Source organism: Anas platyrhynchos, chromosome 3, assembly GCF_047663525.1.
Source record: "Anas platyrhynchos isolate ZD024472 breed Pekin duck chromosome 3, IASCAAS_PekinDuck_T2T, whole genome shotgun sequence".
Taxonomy (NCBI): domain Eukaryota; kingdom Metazoa; phylum Chordata; class Aves; order Anseriformes; family Anatidae; genus Anas; species Anas platyrhynchos.
Genome location: NC_092589.1, coordinates 31968291 through 31987748, shown reverse-complemented (window position 1 = coordinate 31987748; position 19458 = coordinate 31968291). Strand labels below are relative to the sequence as shown.

The 19458-nt window shown below is 41.7% G+C and overlaps 1 protein-coding gene across 1 annotated transcript; it reads left to right on the top strand.

Moving 5' to 3' along the window:
• Positions 1 to 3069: 3069 nt before the first annotated feature.
• Positions 3070 to 16761, top strand: QPCT (glutaminyl-peptide cyclotransferase). The gene is made up of 7 exons (XM_027453883.3): positions 3070 to 3230; positions 7510 to 7656; positions 9872 to 10153; positions 12492 to 12668; positions 13546 to 13645; positions 14129 to 14245; positions 16352 to 16761. The coding sequence occupies exons 1-7, from the start codon at positions 3129 to 3131 to the stop codon at positions 16498 to 16500; spliced, it is 1074 nt and encodes a 357-aa protein (XP_027309684.3). The 5' UTR covers positions 3070 to 3128; the 3' UTR covers positions 16501 to 16761.
• Positions 16762 to 19458: the final 2697 nt, after the last annotated feature.

Below are 19458 nucleotides of genomic sequence, written 5' to 3'. Positions count from 1 at the left end.
TCAGGTCCATGGGATGCACATGAGCACGGCATGCACCTCCAGGCTTGCGTGCTTCCATCTGAACCCCAGCCCTGCTGCCCTTCTGCTACGGCTTCTAGGAGCCACCCACTTGTTTCTGAACAGGCAGCAGCCAGGCTGCGGACTCTGGAAATCCCAGCCTGCATAAGCCACCCGCTGCCATGCCACTGTGGGGAAACCAGCCACAGCTCGGGCACAAAACCACCTCCTGTTAGCGAGACTGAACACACAACAAAGCACGCTTGCTCCTCTCCCTGCCGTGGGCCTGTTAGCTGCAGAACCAAATGTCTCTGGAGGGGCAGAAGGTGCAGGAGTTGCACCGGCTCACAGAGATGGGTGTGTGGAGCCCACAGCCCTTGGCAGTGCTGTTCCCCATGCTTCTCTCACTGCTGCAGCTGCTGGGCTGCAGGGGAGAAGCAACACCCAGGTTGCATTTTCACAGATAACATATGGTTTTCTTCAAATAACCTACTTGTTTTTCCTCCAAATGATACCTTGTTACATCTATTTGCTTTTCAAGCTAGTAAACTGACTAGACACATATAACAGCTAACTGCTGAGCAATTTGCTGACGTCTCTTCAATTTGGTAGCATGGAGTAGGACTAAACAATGCATTTTTCCTTTATAAATCACTGGAAAACAAAATGTTCATCACCTGTGGTTCCATTTTTTAACTTGGTGTATTATTTTTTAAATAGTTCCATATTTCCCTTTTCAGCTGTGAACTGCTCTGATTTATGCTTTGCTTCAATTTATTACTGTTTTTTGCCTCCTTGTTCTTCTGCATATCATTAGACAGAGAACTCTTGGGGGAGATTATGAATGGGAAGGGAGGGAGGTCTCCCTTCCAAATTTTGAAAGTAATACAGACCAAAATCTATCCTGAAGTTAAACACATTATGTTGTTTGGCTGGATAGGGACCAATTTAAGAACAGACAAAACTGCGTTGCTGAAGTGAATGTTAGTATGGCAAGTTCAATTAAGGGAAGAAAACTGTGTTTCAGTGTTGTTATGCTCTCTGTGGCAATTATAGATGTTAATCAGCTTTGACGTTTCAGTCTTGATACAAAGCATTCATCTACAGTGAAAATAAAACACATACAACGCATTCATATCAGGTCCAGACTGATTTTAATCCAGATATATTTGTATCTTTATAGTGAGATTAAAAAAATAAATAAAGTCAACACTGAAAGTCAAGGTATCAGCTTCCATTTCTAATTTTGTGTATGTTGTCTTTTGCAAAGCCAAAAGCAGTTTCCATCTAAAAATCCCCCAAAAGGTCTCCAGCACACCCTGCATTCAGATTCAACTTAACTGATTCCCCTGCCAGGTTTCTAATGTTCCCATTTCCCTGGGCCAGCACCAGAACTCACTCACATGAGCCAACCTGTGCTTGACACATTACCAAGTTTGTTTACTTTTAGAATAGCTAACGGGGCAGATTTCAGTTCAATGGGAAGCGGAATCACGGAGCACTGTCCCCATTTCTTCTTAGCTTTTGTGCTTAAATTTCCAGGTTAATGACCTTGACCAATTCCACTAATACTTAAACAAAAAGCAAACAACCTGTTCCTACCAAAGAGCCAACAGCAAGCATGACACTGTTTGAACTATCAGGTTGGGGGAAGGGGAAAAAAAGCTTAAAAACATCCTTTTCAGTACCTTTATGTATCTGGTCTGGCACTTACCCTTTTATCTGCATTTTCTACAGAGGTGTGATCAACGCAGTCTTACACCGACTTTACACTTGCCATGCTTGTACTCTGTGATGGAATTGTAGCCCTCAGTGGGACCATGGTCCCCTGGGGGAAGACATTATTAGCTAGCCCTGAAGCTAGCTCAAGCTATATTCTTGGCAAATTTCTGCTGCACACGTTGTGTTGTTGGTTTTTTTTTGTTTGTTTGTTTGTTTGTTTTTTCCCGCTAAATTGCTTGAGAACTCTGGCACATCAGCCCGAAATTTTGTCCAGCATCAGGGTTGTGTAGTCAACCACAAGAGCTAGGAGTGAAGGGAACAGGCTGTTGTTCTGTTGTGCAGTCCTGTTAGGGTCAATGTCATCTTGGTAGGTGGATGGAGCACAACTTCCCATGACTGGTCTCTGCTGATGGGGCTTTTGCTTAAGGGTCTGTTGATAGTGTTTGTAGCCCATGCTGGTCTCATGTGGTGATCTCAGTGATCGCACATTTCCCCTACTCAGCGATGACTTGGTTTTGCATTTGGACTTGTGTGAAAATTGAATGCCACTGGTATAAATTTGGCTACAGCCAAATTCTTAGTATCAGCTTACCAGGACGTTGAATCAGCAGTAGACCTATCACCACCAGCCAGTCCATCAGTATGTTGGGCCGTGGATCCACTGGCTTTTCTAGGAAACTTGTGGAACTGGGGTCAAGGAGCTGCAAATCAACAAATGGCTTTAGTTCTCCAATAGCAGCCTCACAGGCACTTCGGCTGCTTGCAAAGCCGTAGTTTTCAGGACGGGGCTCCTCAGTACGATGCTGAAGAGCAGCAGGATGAGCAGCCCTGCTCCCTCCTTCATTTCTGCCTTCATTTTGACTTTCTTTTCATTCATTTTGTTTGAGCGTCAAGTGCGAACATTAATACAAGTGTGCAAGTTGTGGATTTTGAGTGGAATATCTGTGATACAAACATCAGACGCTTTGCACGAGAGCAGAGCGAGGCTGCTGACACCGCCAGACCTGCAGGGCTTGGGCGCTCGGAAGCCTTTTGGTTGTCTCCAACCCTTTGGGCTGGCCTCCTGCCAGACATCACTCGGCACACATACCGCTAGCAGGAGCTGTGGCTGTAGGCCCAGCAAGCACCGTGAGGCCAGCTAGGCGCAGGTACAGCCACTAACACCTCGCAGCTACAGCCGTGTCCCCAGCAGCCCCCCACCACCTCAGGACACCGCGGGGCTCCTCACACCGCCCCGCAGAGCCCCCAGCCCTCCCCACCACCCAGCCGGGCACCCCCGGGGCCGGCTCCTCCTGCCGTGGGCACCCTCCTTCCTCCTCCTCCTCCTCCTCCTCCTCCCCTTTCCCCCGTCCCCTCCCCGCCCGCCGCAGCACTGCCCCTTCTCCTGCGGCCCGGACGGCAGGAGCGGGATGGCGGGGCTGGCCGGGGCGCTGTGCCTGGCCGCCGCCGCCGTCTCCTGCCTTCCCGCGGCGCAGGGCCGGGAGAGCGGCGCGGGCTGGACGCTGCTCAAGGTGGGTTTAACCTCCCCTTCCTTCCCCTCCCCTCCCCTCCGCCACGGACCCCCCCGGGGCGGGCAGGGCGGGCGCAGGTGTGAGGGGAGATGGCGCCCGGCAACCCCCCTCCACCCCCTCATGGCCGCCGGCGGGGGCAGGGGGCGGCCGGGCGGGAGGCTGAGGGGGGGCTCGGGAAGATGGGGCCGTCCTCCAGCCCGGCCCTGCTGGGGAGAAGAGAGGGGCACGGAGGGTGCTGGGGGGTCCCGGTAACCCGCTGGCGAGCAGAGGGTAGCAGGGTGTGGAGCCATGCCGGGCTCCCGTGCATCCACAGCGGTGTCTGGCAGTGAGGAAACCTCGCTCCGTATAACGCTAAGGAACAATCAACAGGGGTAAACCCTCTGCTTCTTTCCCCATGTGACAACTCTTAGTGCCCGATTATGAAACACCAGCATAGATCTTAATGAACCAAATCACGAGGGACGCAGCAGACCATAGGCTGGCGGATTTCATTGAATTGAAGTGTACGTCTGTTCCCAAATGGAAATCCCTTCCTTAGGGCCCATCCTCAGGTGGCTGGAGAAGAGCTGAACCCAGTGGTCAGCCACAGCTGGCACAGCTCCACCACCCCAACACAGCGTTACCTCCACCCCTGAGTTGGAGGCCAGGACAAACGGGTGACAGCAAACTTCCTTCATACATTTCCACTCACCTCCGCTTAGTTGTCCATCTGTTTTCACTGTGATGCCATACAATGAAGGGTTGGTGGGTGGTTTTTTTGAAGAAAAAAAGAAATCAAGAGAAACTTTGTCATTCTCTTCTAAACATGTTATCTCTCTATATATAACATCTGCCTCATATATAGAATCTATATGCCTATAATATACCCAACAATATATATATACATAGCCCTGGTACTTCTTTCTTCAGCCCCCTTAACCCACACAAATGCACTCTTTACCTCGTTCCTTTCCAGCCAGGCAATCTGTTTGCTAATGATGTAATGCCATCTAACCGCAGAACCATAGCAGCTGAACTCCTCAGCCCCTGCAGACACTAACCAAGAACCACTTCCTCTTTCTCATCAAATTCTTGTCCCTTGACAACTCTTTCTCCTTCTCCCTAAAGGCACGTATGAGCCAGAAGCTGAAAGTCTTAAGAGCATACAGACCATTCCCTCCTGCTGCTGTAGCTCACTGAGGAGGAGGAACTGGGTCTAAACTTACAAGCTCTTAGAAACAAACTTGCATTGGCACTGAGCAGAAACATACCAAAACCAGCAAGGGAAGCGTGGGCTGCTAGAAGAAGTAGAAGTCTTGCAGCTTTGTACTGCTTAGTACAAAAAGTTTAATAGTAACCATGCCATAAATACATCGCTGTGCCTCACTGCCGTGGCAGAAACATGGATCGAGCAACCCTAAGGAATGAGCCCCTTACGGATCTCATTCTGTTATGCTTTTAATTTGTGACCATCTTTGCAATTCCTTTTGATTCCCAAATTTGAGCAGATTTCCATTATAAGGAACGCAAATTGTTTCTTCTCTTCTGAAATATTTTCATACATTTGTACTTAAATAATAATGTTTCTTTGCAAAGTGATTCCATGGCCACAGCCAGCAGGCATGCTCTACTGCACTACAGGCTAGACATGATTCAGCATTCTCATCAAGCCCTGCACTTATTCAAATGAAGGTATATTTTCAGAACATCCATAATTAATTTGTCCTCCCACACTTCTGAAGTCTGTAGTTGATTTTCTCTCTCCTAAATAGAACAGCTCTGTCACTGTCTCATCTGTGCCTTTTCTACATTGGTGTAAGTTCTGCTATATTAAACTTTTAGTCTTTCAAAAATGGAAACATTTTATACATCTTCTACACTTTGAAAACTTGTAGAAGCATATCTGATGAAATGTTATCTTTTTAGCCCATTTCTAAATCTGTTAGTGTTAAAAATGTTAACTGCAAATCCTAAAATGTAGTGTCCTTACAGCCTTAAAATTCAGTTTTTAACTTAAACACTGTATAGAAATTGGCATTGTAGAACTCAGTATCTGTGTGTGTCCTCCCCTACTTGATTTCACCAGTGAACTGAGGTGGAAAGTACCTCACATAGATAACAGCCAGGAAGAGAGAGAAGAGTTGAATTTACAAGAGTTTACAGTGAAGTCTAGGAAATACCTGTGTTGGTGCCTGCTTTGCCCAGCATAGACAAATGAAGTAGAAAAATTACCAATAGTGAGACCCCCCCCAAAAAAAACGTTTTTTAAAGACAATATTTATCTGTCAGGGTAATTAAAAGATTTCAAGGTCAGTACACTTGCTGACCAGGTAATAACGAGTTTCAGCAGTCATTCCAGACCACTGTGAAGTGGTGCACATGAGTAAGTGGGAAAGGAGAAGGAATTTTCTTTTCTACATCATCTTTTGTTAAGATATTCAACGCTGGCATCTATGAAAATATTAACTCAATGCAACAGCAGCCCAAAAGTAAAACCTGTTAAGCATTTGTAAGACAGGAAAGGAATGAAGTAGAAAATGCTGTTATCCTGCACTATAAGCTATGGTGCTCTCATGCTCCCATTTCTCTCCCTTTCCTCTTTTCAAAAAGGATGAGGTACACTGAAGGACAGCACGTCTGATAACCACGTATGGCAGTTCTGAACAAAGAACCAATGGACTAGGACCTTCCACTGGGTGGGAAGACTAGAAGCAAGTCCCTAGGATAGAAATGAGGAATGGATATGATAGGAGTATCCTATGATAGAGCCTGAAATATGAACCACTAAAAACAGGAGTTGCTCAGGAATCTCCTGAGAAGACAAATGCTAGAGACCGGGTAGGTTCAAACCAGGCAACCAAAGGGGCATTTGGGATATGTGCTTGGGTCTCCCCCCTGGCATTCAGCTACCACTCCAGGACATCACAAGGCTCTCCCACATCCTTGCTGCACCTGCCAGCCCCCATGAGGATGTCTCAAGTATTCTAGGGTTCTCACAGATAGCTCTAAAGGTCCACCCTTAGACAACAGGAAAGAATACAGTATTGAGGAGGTAGCTAGCACTACTACCTGTTGCCACAGGGGACCAGCTGCCACTTCAGAGGTTACCATGAGGCTAAGAAAGCTGATGCGTGCCCAGGCTAGCTCTGAAGGAGCTGCACTATGCTGTGTAGTCACACCAGTACCACCACTGTGGGCAGAGGCCACAAAGACGCAGCCTCACTCTTTCTGGAACTAAGGTAGCTTATGCATTTCTTAGCAGTAATGCACCCCATAACGTACACAGGCCATAAAGCTAAATATTATTGCTACTAAAATAAAGCTTGTCACGCCCGTCACAAAGGAAACCTTATTTGAAGGTCACATGGTTGAGGGCATGACTGTAGAATACACAGAATCAAGATACCTGAAAAGAGAACCCAGCTAGGTGCTGAATTTGTATTGCTAGTAGGTAAAAGTTTCTCCTGTTTTTAATACTAGTGTATTTTACATGAAAACCAAAGATAGAAAAGCCACAGAACTTAAAAAAAAAAAAAAAAAGTCTTTTCTGTCAGTAAAAGCTTTTTCTTAAATAGCTTTAAGCTTTATTGTCAGAAAATTAAGAAGCCCTATATACTAAACTATTATAAAGTATTATAATAGTACTAAACTATTATAAACTAAACTATTATACTATATTATTTACTAAACTGTATTAATAATAATATATTAATATAATAATAATAATAATATATTATTATTTACTATACTATATTTACTATATTATTTACTAAACTAAACTATTATAAACTATTATAAACTGGAGAACAAGTCCTACGAGGAGTGGCTGAGGGAGCTGGGCTTGTTCAGCCTGGAGAAGAGGAGGCTCAGGAGCGACCTTATTGCTCTCTACAGATACCTTAAAGGAGGCTGTAGCGAGGTGGGGGCTGGCCTGTTCTCCCACGTGCCTGGTGACAGGACGAGGGGGAATGGGCTGAAGTTGTGCCAGGGGAGGTTTAGGTTGGATGTTAGGAAGAACTTCTTTACTGAAAGGGTTGTTAGACATTAGAACAGGCTGCTCAGAGAAGTGGTGGAGTCACCATCCCTGGGTGTCTTTAAAAGACGTTTAGATGTAGAGCTTAGGGATATGGTTTAGTGGGGACTGTTAGTGTTAGGTCAGAGGTTGGACTCAATGATCTTGAGGTCTCTTCCAACCTAGAAATTCTGTGATTCCGTGATTATCTGATGTAATTTTGAAGAAAAATGATTTTACAAGTCACGTAACAGTTAGAGAAATCTTTCCTTCTTCTCCCTTCCGCAGTATTCTCACCAGCCAAGAATTTTAAATTCTGACGCTATTCAAAAAGTTGCAGAAAACACCAATGTTTCTGAAATGTGGGAAAATGATCTGCGCCCCATCCTGATAGAAAGATACTCAGGATCACCAGGAAACTATGCCGTACGGCAGGTAAGACAACATTTTTTGAAAACCTCTACGAACGCCTATTATTTATATTCAGATAGTGCCTTCAGTGACAACGTAGGGGACACAGGATGCACCTTATCACTATTCCAAGCTATACTGTGCAGTGCCTACAAGATACAGCTCGCACTTCAGCTATCATTACTTCCTAGGACTGCATCACAAAGTGAAAGAAAATCTGGTTTTAGGTTCATGTTAAATATGTTTTTTTAAATTTAAAAACTTGCCCCAGTTTTGGTAACCAAAGTACAACACAATGCTTTTCCTTTCCCTTAAGTGACCAGGATTTTGGTCACTGGTTCAAACACCCTGCACAGGGATTAATTAAGTGACTTCCCCACACACCTCTCTTCTTCTGGAGCAGTCCTGTGCTGTTACACTCCCCTGTAATGTTGCCTTGGATGGATGGAAAAAAAAAACAAAAAGGAATAAAAGGGATGAGAGAAGCCCACACTGGCAGGCAGCCTCAATGGTCAACACGACAATCCACAACACTAGCCCTGTTGGCACAAGAATGTCTGCACATTAATATTGGGCTAACACAGATACACTGCACCAAGCTGATAAGATCTCCAGCACATTGTGTTTGAGCCACAGGGATTTAACACAACCAAGCCCTCCTGTGTACCCTGCCCACTCTGAATTGCATCAGTCAGTCAGGATACTACAACACTGGCACAGCTGAGTTTACTTGAAAGTGCTTGCAACATCTCACCAGCCTTCCTCTACCCTTGGAGCAGTGACTCAACAGCTCCAAGACAGCCCTAACTACACTAAGTTCATTTGCCACTCTGCAACTGGTAGACTGGAAAAATGCCGCTTTTTAATGCTGTGTGTATCTATAGATTTAGTTCTGTGGTTTCCTTAGTGATACCCTGGAAGGTAGCCAAATGAAAGGGGAAAAAGTAAGAAAAAGAAAACAAAAAACAGCACAGCCTAGACTAGAAGACCAAAAATCAGGTTCAAAAAAGGATCATCTTGTTACAAGGTAACAGCATATACTAAATTAGACCTCCACCAAGGAAAAAACACAACAGAATATGCAATGGGTGACCTTTCTTTGTGAAGACACAGAAAAAGTATCAGATTCCTTTAAGGGAGAGGGCTAGTTCCAGTCACAGATAGAGCACTCTGGGAACTTCACCCAGGCTTACATATTCCTCTTAATCCGTAACAGAAGTCCTTTGCTCTGCCTACAGATAGTGGATAGACCATACAATGCCATAAAAGCTTTTGGAAGGTGACCACAAGCAAAATGGAAGTTTGTTCCAGCACAAAATTTATGGCAGCGTTCCCTCTGACTTCACTAAGAACAGGACAAGTTTTCAAAGTCTATTTTCTTTTTTCCCCTTAGAGGCTTTTGTGAATGTTTATTTAGAGAGAGAGGAATCTGCCTTGAAGAAGCACTCTGGGGACCCATAAAAATAAGTTGCTCAACAGAGATGGCCCTCTAGTAAGAGTTAGCCAGAACTCTGTACTAAGTATAGCTAGCGTAGTTAGAGGTATTCTCTTACGGTAGGAAGTTACCTAAAAGGAGTGATCTCTCATACAGATTTACAGTCTTCATTTTCATCAAGGATTTAATTTTTAAACATATGAAATGCTTCATTCATTCCTTAGTTTACAAGAACCAGACTGCCTTTCATAGCCTTGTAAACAACTTTGGGCACTTGAATGGCAGTTTTCTCATAGAAGTTAAAAAAAAAAAATTAAACCATAGTTTTATTTATATTGCTATGTATCTATACATAGTAATTGTCAAAATTGTCAAAAACAAGTTCTCTGCAGCCATGTTTGACACTTTAGGACAGAAGCGAGTTTAGATTTTAATAGGCAAACATTAAATCTATCCTGGTTACACCTGGAAAAGACTTGCTTGGAGTCTTCAGAGATCAAAATCTCAACATGTCACATGGATGGGGAATCATTCAGAACTCACAGATTCCAAATACAAGAGACCAAATGGAGAGATGAAAAACATGCAAGCCAGTCAGAGAGTAGGCTAAGGTAATAAGGATGGTGCTTATTTTATATGGTGACATTAATTTTTTTTTCCCCTGTAAAATTCACCCATCAGAGCTTACAGAAATAAACTTATGTGCCGCTGTGATAAATTATCTACTGATAATTTGTCTGCAATGTCTTTTTTAGCAAGTGATATTCATCTGGTATACTTTTTTTTTTTTTTAATTAATTGCAGCACATCAAGCACCGTCTTCAAAGGTTACAGGCTGGTTGGGAAGTTGAAGAAGATACCTTTCAGAGATACACGCCGTATGGATATCAAACCTTTTCAAATATTATCAGTACTCTCAACCCCTCTGCAAAACGCCATCTGGTACTCGCCTGCCACTACGACTCAAAATTCTTTGCACCGCAATGGCACGGGAGGGTGTTTGTAGGAGCAACTGATTCAGCCGTGCCTTGTGCTATGATATTGGAGCTGGCACGGGCCCTGGATAACAAGCTTCAGGCAATCAAGGTAGTTTGACTGTTTCATTTTCATGTGTTTTTGCAATAGCAATAGACCTGAGGGCATTTCCATGTTGTCTCCTTCTGTGCCTATAGTACAACTCCTGTCAGCTTCAAGAGGAACCAGAGACATGCAGCTACTACTGCTGTAAATTGGCACACTAAAACTTGATATGGAAAGTGTGACTATCTGAAAGTTATCTAATAGATACTATATAAAACCAATAACGTGAATAATGCAAGTTTCACAGACTTAGGTACAATCCTACTTAGTACATGAAAAGCAACAGACTCCTACTGAGAAGTTGCTGCCATATCCAGTACCAAGGCTTTATTTCTTTCGCAATCTTGCATTTAACAATGCAAGTGACAATATCACGTTATCAGTCTCCTACAGTAGGAAAATCTGCTTCAAAGCTCTGCCATTGCTGGGCACAAGAACGTGTTGATCCTACCAGCTCTACAAGCTATTTCACACACTCATGAGTGCCATCTAGTGGTTCCGTACTTACTATTTACAGAAGAAGAATTCCCAAACACCAACAGTGCTTTCACGGGAAAAGTTTTCTCAAATGCTTTATGAAGCATTGGAATACACTCAGCTCAAGTATTATGGTTACCTGTCTCCAGTTGTTTCCAGAAACTGATTTGGTACCTTCTGACATTAGAATATTTAAGAATTGAAAGATTAAGAATATGCCAAGGTTTTTAGTCACAGAACGAAGCACTCCTGTAATACACACGTAGAGCTTCCATTTAGAAGCAGCTTCATTTAGCAAACATTTGCCTGCTTGTTATTTATGGAACAACCCGTACGCTGATTTAAGGACTGGATCTTTTGGCAACTAATACATCGTTTCATGATTGTTTAATCACGTAAGATGACAGCACTTGACAAAAAGGCAATCTAATTATTTCACACAGGCTATCGTTTGTACACTCCTGTAACAAAATACACTTTGGGATCCATCTGCTTAATACATTAGCTGTGACCTTTTCGCTCTGCTCATAGCAGCATAACAGACCTTGTTATGTTTTCAGCCAAATCTATTTATACTTCGACTTGAAACCGTGATCTTTACCCTGATGTTTCTCCAATTATATAGAGTAAATTTAAAATTAAAGGGCAAAAATTCCTCTTTACATTATCCAGACCTGGCAATGTGCTGAGCAGTAATAATAACTAAAACTACTGCTTTCTAAAATTCAAACGTTGTTAATGCAGTTTGCTCCAAAATGTAATGCGAAACAACTGGTATCAAAGATGCTCCATCTAGTGCACAGGACAAAGGGCAGCAAGAAAGCATTGCCATTAGAAAAATCCATACATTACTGTAAGCATAATCAATAATCATCTTGCCTACGTGAGCGACACTTTATAGAGGTTTTCCTCTATTGTTTGTATTGGATCAGCTCCAGCGAGCTGGGAGGTGTAGCCCATACAGGACACGACCGTTGCCAGCAACCCCACCTTTTTAACCACATCATGCAGTTTCACTTGAAGTGAAATTAATTCATAGAGGGATTAAAATATTCACAGCAACTGCCAAGAATACAGTTCCTGAAACTGTTCATGTGCTGGAACTGAACTGGGTTTAGCCATGCTGTTGATTAGTAAGAAACGCTGCCAGAGCAAACAAGGCTTCAGTTAGTAAATAGAGAGAAAAGAGGATCCTATATCGAGAAGAAATTTCACACAGATGCCTCCTTTATGACCCTAAATAATCATATATATTCTCAACAGTTTCCATTACTGTGCTATTTTCAGTTGAAGAGGAAGGGTGTATCCATTCCACTGTCTGTGCTTTGGTTTTAGGGTATAGTTACCTAGATGGTTGCAAGTCCCCGTGAAGGAAAAGAAATGATCATTCTTTTCACGACTAACTGCTCTTTTTCCCTCAGTGGAACAAACTTTACATAATTCACCTCCACTGATGCATAACTACAGCAGAAATATTATTCCTTTGTGGCACAGTCATGCGATGTTAGTACTCACAGCAGGTGTTGTTGCTGACATGTCTCTCCCGTTATCTGAAATGGGGTTTTGGCTACCTGACTTTGCAAACCTGTCTCAACATACTCAGCTCACATCCACTGAAGTCAGAAATTAAACTTTTAACCAGAACCCAATATCATACCAGGTTGGAGACATGTCACTGTGCTGGATAAATAATAATGATTGATGACTACCACTACCACACTATAACGTGTTTAACAGCCATAGGAGGCTTTGCACAACGTGCCCTGAGAATATACCTGCACTTAATGCAGCTTTTATGACTACAGCATGTCCTTTACTTAATGCTATAGCCAGAAGCAGTTATGTTGTTTTTAATTTCTTCCAACAGACCAGCTCAACATCAAGACCAGACCTTTCACTTCAGCTTATTTTTTTTGATGGTGAAGAAGCTTTTGTCCAGTGGTCCCCTTCCGATTCCCTCTATGGGTCTCAGCACTTGGCTCAGAAGATGGTATCTACTCCACATCCACCTGGCTCAACAACCACAAATCAGCTCCAGGGCATGGTAAGTGCCCTACGCCTACATAATGAGTAATAATAAGTTCCAATTCTTTAATATTTAATTTGGAAATAACTGGCCTAACTCCTAAGAAACATGAACCTCATCACAATTAACAGAAGTAAACTTGTGGGAAATTTAGGAGATGATAAAATATAGAAATGGCAAGACTTTTTCAGGTGGATCCACTTAGATCTTCTCCATGCAAATATACGGAAAAGCTTTAGAAAAATCAAAATACACAGATTTATCAGAATACAAGCTAGGATACCCATCTCCTTCAACAGAGATCACTCAAAGCGATTAGGAAAGAACACAGAACTTTAGAGTCTTTGAAAAATCTCCCCAAGTTCATCTGTGGTTTCAGACCCCTCAGCACCAAGCTACAATAAGCTCTCTGTGTTGCCTTTTGATTCCTACATTTTGTCGTCTCCTCCCCTCTCCCTCCTGCCTTCTGGTTTCCCAACTCATTGCTGAGACACTTTTCTTCTGTCCCTGTATCTCGTGACTCATGTCTTTCCCTTGACAGACTTTGTTGTTCTCCAGGGAAGAAGCAATTTCCTCTTCCCCCCACCATAGCTTTTCTTTTAAAGGGATGAAACACACACTGCAAAGAAAGCAGCACAGCCTGTTTCAGAATGAGGAACAGAGAAACGCTCTTCCTTTTTTTCCCTTTTTCCTCCTCGGAAAGACAGCAGGATGCATTAGTTTTGAGTCAGGTTCTGCTAACGAGTTCTTCTCAGGCACCATGGTAGAAAAGCCAGGTCTTGGGCAAGAGCCAAAGACCTAGTCATGACCAGTACAGGAACCATGAGGTGTCATTAATGCTGCTGGTGGTGGAGCGATGTAAAGAATTCTGTATTAAAGATTCTTTCCTCTGTAGGACCTGCTTGTACTACTGGATTTAATCGGTGCACCAAACCCAGTCTTTCCCAATTATTTTCCAAACACTATCCGATGGTTTCAGAGGCTTCAAGCAATTGGTAAGGAGAGGGGCATGGGCTCTTGACAAATCTAAAAGCTTATTCCTTATGTTTGTAAGGAATGAAGCCATGTAAATTAGATTTTAAATTACTTTTTCTGGTTTACTGTTATAATATTTAAGAATGTAAATGTTAAATTTGGTGCATCTGAAATATTGAAATCTTCATGCAGGTTTAATTAATAAACATCTGAGTAAGACTCACAGACACTTGGAAGCCATGAAACAGATTCTACTTCTTACTGCCACTTTGTGACTCTTGCAAACTACTTCACATCTGTTTCAATTCTCACTTCCGTAAAATGATGGTAATATCACCAGTCTTGAGGTCTTCTAAATACTAAACGAATGCAAAAGACTGTCCCCAGCTCTTTTTCTTCTTTGACGGGAAAAGCTTCCATGTGAGAGGAAAAATAATCCCCATGTGCTAATATGCCTCACACTGTCCAAACACATTAACAGCCACTTTCATTGTGAATTTCAGAGGAAAAGCTACACGGCATGAATCTGTTGAAGAATCACCTTGTTGAGAGGCAGTACTTCCAGAATAATTTACATCGAGGCTTGGTTGAAGATGACCACGTTCCATTTTTATTAAGAGGTAATGGCAGCTCTAATACCACTTTAAAAACATAAGTTCAGTAACAAATGCTCCATTTAGAAAATAAGCAAGGGCACATGAACCTGTTTTTCAAGCTTGTGTGTCCCCAGGTTGAAGCTTCCAAATCCAACATTATGAGGGTCAAGAGTCACAGCTTTGAAAAACATCGCAGAGCAAAAGCAGAGATAAAACATGCCCTTCATCATTTTGCATGAGCACAGCTCCAAGGGCACAGAAGTAATGGCAATTTCTGTCACCAGTACAGCATCCTACAAAAATGGGTAACTCTGCCCCAGTGGGATATCACTGCATGCTACATTATGCCAGTTACTGGCCAGTTATGGCTAGTCACTGTTTCTAGAAGCAGTGAGACACTTCACATCTTCAAAGACTACAAAATTCTCTAAAGACCTTTTGTCAAATTTATATTAAATGATCACAATTACCTGTTTAAATCTGAAGGCACTGACTCCTGCAAAAACTCATATTCAGATCAGACATCCTCATTCCCTATAGCAAACTGAGATTTCACAACTTGAAATCAATCCTGAAAAAGAATTGACAACTTGAAAGCTTGAGGGGTGGGAAAGATGTATATAGCAGCCAGCAAGAAGAGCAAAGGCCACACTATGTCTGAAATCCCTCCTGGCATTAGGCATGTACCTGGAAGTGGAATTTCCTACCTGAGCATCTCTCCTGGCAGACACCTACACTACTGCCCTCTGACTCTACATTCATTCTTTTCTCTTGGGATGCAAAGAAAGGGCAAGCAGTTACACTGGTGCTACAGGTCAACAGCTAAAGCACTTGCCCAAATGCAAGACATGGATTTCATCTCCCCAATTCAAGCACTCGGTATAGCGACTTCAAAATGAATGTGGGCCAAAGAAGGGTACTGGATATAGTGCATTCTTCTGGTCGAAATTTCCCAACACACAGCAAGAACTACAAGAGTCATATTGCTAGAGAAGGGTTAAGCAAAAAGGAGTGTGACATGAGTTCAGTGCAGAGCGTATCTACCTAGGAAAGGAGGGAGATCCCTTCCTATCCAGTCCTTAATTTTCCTGTTGCTTATTCTCTCTAACTACTGAGTATTGCAACATGTGCACACAGCTCTGGAAGCAGGCACAAGAGCAATCACACCTCACTTACTGTCCCGCTCATTGTCTCTTCAGCTCCATCAACCTTTCATTTTTCACAGCAAGGCAGGGCATGGGTCCAATGAAATCTACACAGCTCACACATGCATGTACAGGGATATAAAAAAAAACCTACACGAGGGAAGCTGATAAGGGACTACACCTCAAAACCTTTTATAATAACATAAACAATGCCTAGTGAATAAAATATTCCTCTGTGGTATTTGGCTGAAAAACTAGAGAGGAAAAGCAATAAAACAGGAAAGAGGCTGGAGACAACAATGCTCCACCACTGCGCCCAAAGAAGGATCAGGAAACTGAAGACTGATTTAATTCCTTTTACAGAAAAATTGCATCACGTGTCAATGCATCAGTGACTTTTTATATGTATATACAGTATTACAGATCCTTTAAAGTGTAAATTCTTTTATCTGAGGATAATAGTGCTTCTACTTGCTAGAAGAAAAACACAGTAATACTGATTTACCACTTAGGGAAAAGACTAAAAACTGCCTCAAGAAAGTGCTCGATCCTAACGCTGGCATGAGAACATGATAATCAGTTTGGGTTTGTGGAGCTGCAGTGGTTTCTTTGCCCTTCCCTAGCTACTAAACACAGTATTAGCCACTACAATGCATGGAATCTTAAAAAGTAAAAAATAAAGAAAACACAACAGGGCAGGTGTCACAACAGTAAAACTATTAGCTACACATGCCTTAAAAAAGGAGAAAAAGCACTTAAGGGAAAAGAGGATAGTATCAATTTTAGGAAGCACACGATCAAACAGGCTGCAGTCAGTCACAGGGTTCAAAAAAGAGATTGTAAAAGGAAACTGCAATGACACACATTCCTCTCCGAGGTAAGTGTATTGGGTAGTGACCTGAATATCATTAACTGGTCACGTATCAATTTGATTAACAGAACTCCTGCAGTATTTTTTCTTCAAATATCACTATTTTCCTCATAGGGGTTCCAGTCCTCCATCTGATTCCGTCTCCTTTTCCTCAAGTATGGCACACCATGGAGGACACTGAAGAAAACCTTGACAAAAACACTATCGACAATCTCAGCAAAATCCTGCAAGTGTTTGTACTAGAATACCTGAACCTGCAGTGAGATACTGGCAACAAATCGTGCTCCATTTTAAATGCTGTTCACCCACCTTCACTTTTGCCGTTTAATTACATCAGAGAACACTAAAGCGAAGGAAAATACGGTGGTATTTTCTGCTAGACTGATTACTGATTCAGTTGTTCCTGGCTCAATGTTCCATATAAACAAATAAAAGATAGCATTAAAAAAGAACTAGTTTCAGCCTGGAAAGAATTTGATCTTTCCATGTCTTACCTCTGAATAAACAAAACCCGAATTTTCCCACATTGTTATCACAGTTTTTATGTCACATATTAAGATCCCTGTAGGAAATGCCTCCAGACATGTGTAGCTACTTTAAAAAAAATGTGCAACCAACTTCTGCCGTCTTCAGCAAGAGAAATTTATAACACTTTGTTAAAAGAGGGAAAAATCACATTAAAATAATACAATACAAATTTGTTAAATTGTAATATTACATGACAGTCTGAAAATGAAACTGAATTTTTGTTGCTCAAGATGAAACAAAAATGCATTTTGTTTTCCCATTTTACCATTTGTGAGAAATGTTTCTATTGTGCATAAAACTTCTGAAGTAGAAAACAAATTCTAAAAATTGGTCAGATGTGTTTCTTTTCAGATAAATATTACTGTACATTTGTGCAACTACATCAAAACTATTTGCTATCCTATTCTCCTCTACTTTGGCCTGTGAGAGTAACATTCTCAATTACTATCTCTGCAGTTTGAATACTCTGAGCAGTCCTGTACAAGTTCCTGTAGATGAAGATAGCAAAATGGCTGTATACAGAAATATTAATCAAGTTTGTGCGGCTAATTTCAGTTTTAGACACTAACTCATGGCACTTCAAACTTTGAAAAATTCATTAGGTACATGCAATGTGCGCTGCCACTCTGGTTCTTCAAGTATTTGAACGTTAACTTAAAATAGGCCTCACTATTAAACATGGGATCAGAGGGTTGTCCTAACTGGGGAAAGCCTAAATTTTTCAACTCAATAGAGTTAGTTGAAAACATAATTGAAAAATGTAATTTAAACCAATTGTCCAGCATGCCAGTTTTGTCAGAAACTTCTAAATGCCTGAGCATGCGGTACTCCTGAGTTGTTAACTCAGTTCAAAGTGGAGATACAGGCTGCTGTAATATTTCGTTGTTCTCAAAAAAAAAAAAAAAGGCATTTTTCTTTTACCTTTTCTTTTTTTTTTTTTTTTTGGACAGGAAGAGGGCCCTCTCAAATACATTTGAGCCCTAGGAAGGGTTTCCTTAAAGAGACACATAGCTATAATTTTTAGACATCATCTTAGCAATTTAAACGATCATTCATTTCAAAAACTTAAACTGCATTTACAACTGCTGAATGTAAAACGTACATGAGCCCAGTACCCATGTGACTAGAAATCTAAGACCCCAAATGCACAAGAACCTGAAGTCCTTTATCAGTAAAGACATGATATAAGACAGGTCCTCACTGCTACTAAGCCAAAGCAGAAAAAGCAGGTAGGAAGGAATCCACATATTTGGTAAAATACCCGGGAAAGACAAGTGACAAGAATAGGACTGGTATCTCTCAGTTTCAACAGTGTGTATCACTAAGTGCATCTGCAGGATCTGGGCATGCACAGTACAGATAATCAGTTCAGAATTCAGACAGGCTTTATGTTAAAAGTCATCTTCCCTGTTGGATGGTGGCAGCAGGAGACAGAAATCACCAGAGAGATTCTTACCAGAGGTTATCTTAAAGTTATGCAAATCAGCAGGATTTGTCACATCTCAAGTAAAAAAAAAAAAAAAAAAAGAAAAAAAGAAAAGTAATAGAAAAAAAATATCAATCCACCAGCCCTTAAGAGGCTGTCACTGGCTTGTCACAGTCCTAAAGGTGCATGTATTACCTGGGGGAAGGGAACAGAACAGAACGAACTCAAGAGCCTTTTTCCAGCTTTACTCAGTAGGTAAAGCTGGAAAAAAAAAACCACCATACATTAGTTACATGTAGTATAAACTCTAGCTCCTTTTATATCAGGACGATGCAGTCTGTCACAAGAAATGTAAGTGTGCAGCCCTCATTCTCTAACGCTCGATGCATTAGCTTAGGGATATGGTTTAGTGGGGACTGTTAGCGTTAGGTCAGAGGTTGGACTCGATGATCTTGAGGTCTCTTCCAACCTAGAAATTCTGTGATTCTGTGATTCATTTACCTACAAGCGAAGCGATCCTACGCAAGCACAGTTGGAACAGGTTAAGGGAGTAACAGTGCTGAATCCTGGGGTAGGCAGAAGAAACAGCGAGTACCAGTCCTCTTTCTCTTCTAGCTGGGACAACATTCCTATCACCAGGAACGAAGACAGCATAAATTAGCAGTTCTTATTCACCATGTTTCAAATAAACATTTTGATTGTGACCACCCAGCAGCAAAATACAATCAAAGGCAAAATATGCTTTTTGAAGGACCCAATCTACATTGGTAGCAGACCCAGCAAAACACTTCATTTCACACAGCTGCTCTTTGAGATTGAAGTATCACCTGAGAGCACCATTTAAACCGTAGCTATACATAAAAAGATAACCACAACATTTTGCAGACAAATTACCACTTTTTGCCTCGTCATTCAAGGATGACACTGATTTTATTTTCCTCATATAAAAGGAGACATTTTACTCTGTGCTGATTTAACAAATGTTCTGAATATATTCATTACAATAAAGCAGCTAAAAAGCTGTTCTAATCTCTAAAAGAACCTTTATCATCTGCACATATGATACATATATATATAGTAAACAATCACTCCAAAAATAATTTTGTAAAAGTGATCATATTGCACTCAGAATTCTGGAATTCCGTTCTTCCTTCGCATTTTAAATCACAGATCAGCTTCATTTTTTGTATTTTTTTTTTTTTTAACAAAATGAAGCTTTAATTTTCTATTAAAAACAAGTAGGCATGCAATCAATATAATACAATAT

What these genes read in the sequence shown, in the direction of transcription:
- QPCT (XM_027453883.3), top strand. Translation starts at nt 3,129, where the DNA reads ATGGCGGGGCTGGCCGGGGCGCTGTGCCTGGCCGCCGCCGCCGTCTCC. An exon ending in CAAATCAGCTCCAGGGCATG is followed by an intron (nt 12,669 to 13,545) that starts GTAAGTGCCCTA and finishes TTTCCTCTGTAG; the next exon opens with GACCTGCTTGTACTACTGGA. An exon ending in CGTTCCATTTTTATTAAGAG is followed by an intron (nt 14,246 to 16,351) that starts GTAATGGCAGCT and finishes TTTTCCTCATAG; the next exon opens with GGGTTCCAGTCCTCCATCTG.